Source organism: Gossypium hirsutum, chromosome D10 (assembly GCF_007990345.1).
Source record: "Gossypium hirsutum isolate 1008001.06 chromosome D10, Gossypium_hirsutum_v2.1, whole genome shotgun sequence".
NCBI lineage: Eukaryota > Viridiplantae > Streptophyta > Magnoliopsida > Malvales > Malvaceae > Gossypium > Gossypium hirsutum.
Genome location: NC_053446.1, coordinates 18,885,738 through 18,895,848, shown reverse-complemented (window position 1 = coordinate 18,895,848; position 10,111 = coordinate 18,885,738). Strand labels below are relative to the sequence as shown.

Here is a 10,111-nt window from a genome sequence, read left to right as displayed (position 1 = left end):
GAAATGGCAATGACAAAAGATGCAGCACAGAAGGTAGGATAATCTTCTTTATTCACTGTCATTCGTTTTATGCTCATTCAAAAACCATTTTATGCTAAACAAATTTAAGAGAAGAAAAGACATTATCTGCAACATGAACCGGGTAAAAGGCATTTATGTCCAAAACGGTGGAAGAAAAATGAAGGCCAGATGGGGTTTATCAGAAAAGTATGAACTTTAAGCTACCATAGTATTCATAGATATAATAAATAAGATTTTAATTAGAACATACTATGCTATGGTATACTGATATGGTGAGAAATGAGGCATGACAACCTGAAGATGAGCTAAGCACAAGGTTGGCTTTGCTCATTGCTTAAATTAGCACTGGTCAGACCATTACAGTTGAGCTATAATATTTCACCAATACTGCAATTCTCTCTCTTTGTTCATGCCTTCTCCAAGTGTTTCTGTCACGAGTTCTTTATACATATGACACAGACCGGCTATTCAAGGTATGCTGATATTTCCTAGGTATGCAACCGAAGCTTCAATAGGATTTTTTAGTATTATACATGGAGGTTGTCAATCTATTCACGCTTATCCTCTTCAAGATCATCTCCGATTGCCTGCCTTTCCAGCTTCATTGCCATGTCCCCACTGTTTCCGGTCAATGCAATACCCTCCTCATCGGAGTCCTCACCCATCCCCTCCATGTATGCATATCTACAAGTCCACACCACATTAATGGCCAAAAACTCATCCTTAGATTTTTTTGTACTCTAAATAAAAGTATAAAATAAACATCTCATCGCATATCAACCAGCAAAATATACTAGACCTACAGTAAGATCAAGTACTAACACAAAGCTGTCATAGTAAGCAGACATCAAAGGATTAAATCATAATTCATACTTCAGCTAGCTATTTAACTGAAAAGTGAAACTTCGTATCTGTTCCTGATACAGGGAACTTATATATTGTCACCATTAATGATCGAACTCAAAAAATAAAGATTTTCTGGAGCAAGATATTTGTTAGGTAAATGCAAGGGTTAACTATCAAGCACTGAAATGCAAAAACTGCCTGTAGCAAATATAAAAGTACCTCGTTGGGTTACGTGAAGGAGCCCAGAGAACACATATGACCACCAAGAGACAGTACGCAAGCATATTCCAGAAAGCTGGGATGATCCATGCAATTTGCCAAAACTCACTCAGTGGATCAGTTGCATTGAAGTATAGCTGCGCCAATAGAAAATCAAAGTTTTAATTATTCTTGTTTATTCTTTAGTTTGCTTTACTGTTCTGAACTCTTTTGGATGTTCATGAGTTGGCTGAGAAAAGGAGTTGGTGGGGGGAGGGGGAGCGGGCTTGTAAGTGGTGATAAAAGTATGCACAAATATGATGAAAAGAGAAAATTACACAATATCAAACTTCGCGAAGCTGGTGTTGACACACAGAATCATGAATTTATCAGCATGCCTGAGAACTCTGAAGAAGAAATCTCAAGTACCACAATTAGCAAACAAGAAGTCTTTTTTCACTCCCATGCCTCTAGACCTTTATTTTTTGCTTCATTTGGAACACATCTTGCAGGAAAGTCATTTCCACAAAAAGAGCTTGCCAATTGCCATCTTCCTTTCCCATGGAATGCATAGGAGGTGACTAAGTAGAGCCAAGAGTTGATGTAGATATTACAATTAGTTGCATCAATAATGGTAAACATCCAATTAAAAGTGGGTGCCTATTATTTCCATTTGCCGATGTTTTAGCAGATATGACTAAGCAGGTTGATTCTGAAAGATTTTTAGATTAAGTAGGATCTAGATGTGGAGCATAATTTCAATATAAGTAAGAATGAGAGTGGCGGTGGAGTATTGGAGTTAGAATAGAAAATCACGGAAGTCCTAAAACTGATTGTTTTTAGTACCTTCAACAATCCGTAAGGAAAGCTTTGTTAACTATAGCATTTGAGCTGGCAGGATGAAGAAGAAAACTGATGAATTTGTCCTTTTTCCCAGACTTAAAAGTACCAACTAACTAGGTTGAACTTTGAAGCAAAATCTCTAGGAAGGCCCTAAGACAAGCTATGCTTTTACAGAGTGGGATGTTGGCAAGTTAGAAGACATGCCTGCAAAATAAGTCTAGCAAAGAGGAGGGATGACTCCCTAAAAATAACACAAGGACAGTTATGGTTGATGGTATGAAATCTTGGGCAGTTAAAAGAGTCCACGGAAGATTCGTAAGATAGATCAGTCAGTGTGTCAGGAGTGATGGATAAATAACAGAATATATATTTGTAAGATGGTAGATGTGGCAATGACTAAAAATAAATTGAGAGAAAAGTGACCTAGAAGGTTTAACCTCTGCAGTGTAAAGATAGAGATGCTTTGGCACATAAAAGTGATTTGATTCAACTAGGAATATTAGAAGAGAGAGGCAGAATGAAGATTACATTGTTCAAATCAAAGAGAAGGATTTGGCTTGTTTAAATCTTTAAAAAAAACTAACCCTTAATTGTGCCATAATGGATGTATAGAATAAATAGCCCATCTCAACTAGGTTGTAGTATTACCTCAAAGCCGATCCAAGCAATAGAAAGCAACACAGACACGGCAAGTGCATTAGTGAACTTGCGGTATAACTCCAATTTTGCCAAGTTTCTCCTCATCTACACCCAAGAAATAGAAGAAATGGAAATAAATCGACCATTTCAAAAGTTGTTGCAATTTAGATAAGAGTACAGCTGGTATGAATAACTTAAAGTTTCAGAAAATTGACTTATTTATACAGAGCCTACTGCCGCCAGGAAATTTTTAGTAACTAAACACCCTACAAATACACTAGCAAGGCTTAGTGAATTTTGATTTCTGATAGAGCTTCATGCCGCAGATACATATATTGCCTAGTCATGTCTATCAGTTTCTACATCTATAGCTATTAATCCCAAATAAGTACTAATAGTTTTAAGTGAAACGAGTCTTACCTGAAGTTTCTCCAAAGTTTTTGACAGTGATGAGAAAATCCATAGAATAAAACAAGCATCCAAAAACGCAACAGGTAGTACCAAAACTAACTTCGCTTTCCCAGAAAAGTCATTAATGTTCCCCAAGTGTTCTACTAGCTCAAGTGCCTCTGTCGCAATAAAATATATCAGACCAAGCAGAACTACTTTGGATGTTAAGCCACCAAGTGTTGGCCTCACTACACCAAAGCCCATGGAAACCACCAAAAGAAGAAGGCGAGATAAAGTTTTCTTAACAGAGCCAAATGTGACAGCCCACAATGTAATACCCATTGGTCTGGTCCCAGTTGAATTGAAATTAGAATATTCGAAGTACCAGACAGCCATCTCACACATTCCAAGAGCAATAACAAGGGTGATATGGTAGTGTAAATGGATGATATCCTTCCAGAACTGAACGAACCTTAGAAACCAGGCAAGGCCAAGCACAAGGTAAGCCAAAGACATGAGACCATAAAATGTCATCAACGGAGCCATCTTCCCAGGTAAATAACCATTGGGGTTCTTCCACACGGTCCTTCCTTTAATAAGAGTACCCTTGAGTTGGGGATCGCAGAACATAAAATAAAGGTAGTACATCCCGGTGCTGTTTATCTCAACTGTTTCAACATCCATTTTAGCTTCTTCATTGTCTCCTTGGAAAAAGGTCTTAATCCGTTTAGGCCACCCAAGGTTGTTCGGGTTATGTTGGATGATAACCTCACCTTGGTTGCAGGACCCTTGGTCCGCAAGTTGTTTGTTGCAGCAAATGGCATCGGATTTTAAAGAAGACCCTCCAATCCTTGCTCTATCTTTAACTTCGAGTATGATTGCTTCCACTAATCCCGTGTTCTGCTGCATCTGATGATGGCTCTTTGCAGTCTCTTTCGGTCTCACAAAGGTGACCGGATCAAAACTGAAAATATTCCAACAGGTACAGTAACATCAACATTCAACAACAATCACTACCAAATTTTGACTGACACTATGTATCTACCAAATTAAGCACATGGCCAATCAAATTGTTAACTAAACAGTAACTAGGGTTTCGAAATGGAAGGGGCATCATCATACTATCGCGTGAAAATGATGATGATGATTCTCAATGTGAATCGAAGTCCAAAAAAATCAAAACCAACAGTAGAACTAGAAAGTGTAAAAATAATTCTTCAAATGAAAGGAAAGGCAAAAGCAAAAGCAAAAGCAAAGATCAAATGAAGGAAGAGTAAATATAAATAAAAAAGTACCTGATGATGGACTTCCCCTTGAAAGATGGTTTGGTTTCAGAAGAAGCATCAGTGGTGGGTTCATGGAGCTTAGAAGCATAGAGACCTTCACTGCCTCCATGGAAAAAGAAAGCATCGGATTTTGGGCTAAAAGCTTCCATTCTATACTCATGAATGGAAGCATTAACATTTGAGAAGCAAAGCAACAAACCAACACACACAACAAACATGGGAATCTTAATCCTTCCCCTTCGAAACTGTCTCTGCTTCATATCTTGCAGCATTTCGTTTTTTGGTTGAGGGCGGGGATCGTCTGTTTTTTGTTGTTGTTGTTAGAGGTATCTGGCGTTGTGTTCTGGAAATTGGTAAAGAAAGAGAGAGAGACACCAGCAACACAAAAATGAGTCCTAACCGATGCAAAAGCAGTGAAGAAGCATTGACAGCGACTCAGCAGCTTCTTTTTTGTTACGTTACTATTTTTTATTCATCGGCCCGACACTAATACTGGGTTCCTGATAATGATGAAGATATTTCTCAGTTCGGGCATCCATCATCCCCGCTGGCCCTTTCTCAGTTGGGCTTCGGGAATTATAACATTTTTCTAGTTCTTCAAAGCCCCTCTAGGACACATTTCTATTGCTAGGTGGCGACTAATAAATTCGGTATTTTTTAAAAATAGAATAATATTTAAATTTTACTTGAGTACGCCACTGAGTTAATATCACGAATCAATAAAAAATTAATTTGATTAAGTTGCTATTTATATCAATAAAACATTAACTTTACTGTTAAACCAAAACTTTTATTTTAATATGATATGTACATTTTAATTGTATTATGCATTCTTTATTACCTCCATTAATTCTATATATTAAGGGTCTATTTGTTTCACTGAAAATAACTTACGGAAAATGATTTTTGGAAAATGACTTACTTTCTTAGAAAAGTTACATTTTCTGGTGTTTGGATGAATCTGTGTAAAATATTTTCTGTTATTTGACAAATTTCTTAAAAATGTTTCATAAAAGTTGTTTTCAATGAAACAAACATACATTTGAGATTTTCTTATTTTTTCATTGTTTAATTTAGTTAATTTTATATCTATAAATTTATATTTTACATTGTTTTTGCATATTGTAAAAATATTTTGTTAAACTCAGGTTCATTACAACGTCATTTTTTAGTTACGTGACTACCAAATGAATATTTTGTTTATTTAAAAATGTGACATCAACAAAATTGATAAAAAAAAATTAACAATGTTAATAATTGGACTTGATTTTCAAATCTGAAAATTAGAGGGATTAAATTTTTGAAAATAAAAGTACAAAGACTAAATTGCAAATTTGTAAAGAGTACATAGACTTATAACATATTTTAACCTTTATACTACAAAATATTTATTATTAATAAATTTATAATTATAATAAATCTTTGTTATTAAAATATTAATATTGAATATTTTTAATAATATGTGAAGAATATTATTTAAAATCATTATTTTTAAAATTTATTATTAAAATAAAATTTAAATATTAAATAATTTATTAAAATAATAAATTATATTAATAATTTATTATATGACTAAATATAAATAATTAAATATGTATGTTTAATAATATTGAAAAATATAATATTTTATATCAATATTTTAATAATTTTAAATATTTTTAAGAATAAAAATAAAATTTATTATCAATATAATAATATTAAGCTTGATTTAAGTTAATTTTTATATAAAAATAAAATTATCTATATATGAACTCTTTTTCGAAAAATGACTTACGTCTTTCAAAATGGTAAGTCATTTTACAGGCAAAATGGCTTATTTTACGTTGACATGTAAATCATTTTCCGTTGACCAAACTGTTTTAAGTGAAACAAACATAGGAAAATGTAGAAAATATTTTTCGTAAAACCTTTTACATGTAAACAAACGGACTCTAATAATGTTGTTAATTGAATGAGTGTCATAAGTGAACTCGACACTAACTCAAGTTTGATGACAACATCATGATGAAAAAATTTGTAATGCATTTAGCATTCTTAATAAAATGTATTTACATGTTTAAATTTTATTTAACTCACAATTTAATTTATTTATTTATTTTAGTATCGTACATATTTTATGTATCATTATTAATTAGTTTTAAATCATTATATATTATTTTCAAACTAATATTTGTGTTCTAAATACATAATTTACATACGTATATACATGTGATAGAATTTTTAGTATTTATAATAAAATTCATAAACAAATTTTTTTTTGTTGAAATGGAAAAATTAAGGCTTTACATATTTTTAATATCTTAAATTCAAATCTCATCAATTATAGATTTTTCCTTTTATAAATTTTTAAAATGTGTATATAAAAAGAAAAAAAACTCTCATAAATATAATAATAAGTGTTAAATTTTAAATATAAGATTTTTTAGTCATTTTTAAATTAAGTTGATGTCCAAATAATTAGTGACAACAATTCAATTGAAGACTAAATATATTATAGATTTAATAAAATTTAATAAAATATTTTAATATAAATTATTAACATATCAGTTAAGCCCTTAAGAAAATGCAAAAAAAAAAATCAATTAAGCCCTTACATTAAATTTGCACCTAATTAAGCCATTACCGCTAACTAAAATAACCAATTAAGCCCCTCTGATAACAGCTTCCATTATTGACCACGTTAACCATTAAAATAAATTAATAAACCAATCAGATGGTGACACGTTGTAGCTTCTGGTTTAATCTAATATTTTCTCCATAAAAAGTGATTAAAAATCATAAAAGATATTTAAAATAAGAAAAATATTATAAAAAATATTTAATATTAAAAATATTAAAATTAATATAAACTTATTAATATTTTAAAAAATATAAAAAAATATAAATATTATAAAAATATAAAAATTCTAGTAAATTATAAAAATATAAAATTAATAAAACTTATTTAAATAATTTAAAATTTTTAAAAAAGTATTAGACTTCTTAAAAATAATTTTTTTTAAAATTTATAAAAAATATATAAAAAATTATTAAAATTGATATAAACTTATAAAAATTAAAAAAATCATAAAAACTTGAATTGGACTGATTATCCCGAAATCAACAATGGTACCGGTCCAGAGAAAGCCATTAGACCGGTTGACCTAGGAACCAAGCAGTTGAATCGATTTTTTTTTTATTTTTTTAATATTTTTATCAAACCAAAATTTTATTATCCAACTTCTCAAAACTAGACCGGTGGTCGAATTGGTCAAGCCATCGATTTGCCAGTTCAACATATTCGTCTAATTCCCAAGCCAACAAGTCTGATAGCTTTCTCTAGATTGATACCGTTGTCGATTTAGGTCTAACAAGTCCAACTGACTAATCTGGTCTGATCCAATTCAAATATATATATTTTTATAATTAATAATTTTTACATTTTTTTTATATTTACTGTGTGGCCAAGACATGTGACTCACACGGCTGAGACACATGCCCGTGTGCTAGTCGTGTGTCTCACACGGCCAAGTCACACTCTAGTGTGTTTGGCCGTGTGGACCTACAATGTGCCTTAAACAACAAGTTTACCCTTTCCTACTTGCTTGGGCATTAAGTAACTCAAAAACCATTCGTTTAACCTATTCAAAATACGATCTAACACACTTAAAACATGCCAAAACAATCATCCTAGGTGCCTAACCAATGTACCCTCATTGGTACCACATTTATATAATCAAAACATAACATAAATGTATCATTTAAATCAAAGTTTAAAACATACCAAAATCACTCCATTTAGCCTAGTTTATAACTATCTAAACATCAATATTAAATTCACATACACCTAACAATCTTAGGTTCAAATCAACATGCCTAAATTATGGCTTCAAACACAAACATATGTTTATATATATATATATATACCAAGTCAACATTATACTGAAACTCAATTACATCACATATACCAAATTCATTAAAAACCAAACACATCATAGGTACATGCCATTACAAAAGGTAAACATCACCAAATTTGAGATCAAGATTGTTGTTGGATGTTGAATCAGCGATCAAAAGATAAGTATCTAACTTGCGCACGGAAAACAAAACCATACGCTGAGTGAAACCCAGTGATATTTCTATAATCCGAACAATTAAAGACATGAGGATACAAAATGCACAATTTGAATTATGCAAACATATTATTGTCTAAGCTCACAACTACCATATACCATCATTTCGAATTCACGCTTAATAGCATATCATTTCATATTATACTCCATTTAAACATGCTGTCATATTTAATTTATTTAACAAGTCCCAATTCACATCACTTGCTATATAAATAGCTTTTTACATATCAAACCACATTTGTTTATACAATGACATTGTCCATTCCATATTCAATTCCTGAGTACATAACTCATGTATTTCATTTAATGACAACAAATCTCATTTTTCATGTTTCAATTCACTATCTCATTTCCAATTCACATACAATACCATTCAATATCAAGTATAGAACTTTATTGTTTAATTACCCTATTAACATGACTCGGACTCGGACGAATACACGGATCCAACCAACACACCAGTTTGGCACCCAGTGCCCCATCGGATAAATCTGAAGTAATAATTGCGCCCAATGCTATATAAATTGACACCCAGTGTCTCATTGGTTAAACCGAAGTAAATTGGCACCTAGTGCCTCATCGACTCGAAGTCAAAGAAATCCTTGAACTCTTCTTATCCTATGGCATGCCATTTATATCCGACTCAGCCCGATACAGTTAATAGGGTTCCATTTCGCTTTCAATATATATATCCAATATCAAATTTCATATAAGCACATTATCACATATACACCTATTCAATTCAATCAATATAAATTCAATAAATTCATCATATACCAAGTCAATCTATTTCAATTGTAAAACACAATAGTTCTCACCTCCAATGCTTACCATACGCAAGAAATCAAAATGCAATAATTTACAACTTAGTTTGGATTATAGAAACACAAATCGTGGATTCCGAGCTACTTGACATCGATTTTATCCTTCCCCTTTTTAGTCGAGGATTCTGGTACGACGTTAGCTACGAAATTAAAATAATTAAAATACATCAATACCACAAAATTCAATTTCACATTGAATATTTCAATTTTTTACTCAATATTTTCCCAAATTTCAATTTAGTCCCTAAACCGAGACTAATTTTTATTCTTCACATTTAATCCTATATTTTTATACTAATTTCACTTTAAGCTAAATTTAGCTTATTATTTTCAATTAAACCCCTAAATTTTGAATTTTTCACAATTTAGTCCCTATTACTCAAAAGTTACAATTTGTTATACAATTTAACCCTTTTTCCATTTCTAGCTTCAAAATATATCAGTTTAATCCCTAATACTAAAACTATTCAACATTAACAACATTTAAATCTTAACCAATGCTAAAATTTCAACATGGGCCGGGTCGTACTTAACATCGAGATTCCAAAAACATAAAAATTATAAGAAAATGGACTAAATTGACTAACCAATGAAACTTGGAAATATTTCAAACCCTAGGCTGTGCATTCTCCTTCTTTTCTTTCTTTTTTTTATTATTTAATTTTGCATGTTTCCTCTTACTATTCTATTATTATATTTATTATCATTATAACTATTATCATTATTATATAATACATATATATTCATTTAGTTTCTTTTAAAATTACTTAATATTATAACATATATAATATATGTTGTCCACCATATTAAGAAATTGTTAAATTACAACTTTAATCCCTCAATTGATTTTTAATCTATAATTCATCTTTTATCTTATACGCGATTTAGTCCTTATACTATAGTAACTCTTAATTCATGCAAATTCACTTAACCGAAACATAATTAACTATAC

General features: G+C 31.2%; 1 protein-coding gene across 2 annotated transcripts; it reads right to left on the bottom strand.

Moving 5' to 3' along the window:
- Nucleotides 1-210: 210 nt before the first annotated feature.
- LOC107914524 (transmembrane protein 87B) lies at nt 211-4,812 on the bottom strand. Of its 2 annotated transcripts, XM_016843468.2 has the most exons (5): nt 4,233-4,812; nt 2,968-3,901; nt 2,557-2,652; nt 1,087-1,223; nt 211-705 (listed from the first exon to the last, which is right to left on the bottom strand). In XM_016843468.2, the coding sequence occupies exons 1-5, from the start codon at nt 4,493-4,495 to the stop codon at nt 570-572; spliced, it is 1,566 nt and encodes a 521-aa protein (XP_016698957.1). In that variant the 5' UTR covers nt 4,496-4,812; the 3' UTR covers nt 211-569. The 2 variants fall into 2 exon arrangements, with proteins under 2 accessions (XP_016698957.1, XP_040958099.1); XM_041102165.1 differs by lacking the exons at nt 211-705; nt 1,087-1,223 and adding an exon at nt 1,404-1,646 and having other exon boundaries at nt 4,233-4,688.
- Between the last annotated feature and the right edge of the window lie 5,299 nt (nt 4,813-10,111).

Excerpts from the sequence above, each read along its gene's own strand:
- LOC107914524 (XM_016843468.2), bottom strand. The coding sequence starts at position 4,495 with ATGCTGCAAGATATGAAGCAGAGACAGTTTCGAAGGGGAAGGATTAAG. Across the intron at positions 2,653-2,967 it reads AAACTTTGGAGAAACTTCAG|ATGAGGAGAAACTTGGCAAA; the intron begins GTAAGACTCGTT and ends TCTTGGGTGTAG. Across the intron at positions 1,224-2,556 it reads TTGCTTGGATCGGCTTTGAG|CTATACTTCAATGCAACTGA; the intron begins GTAATACTACAA and ends CTATTGGCGCAG.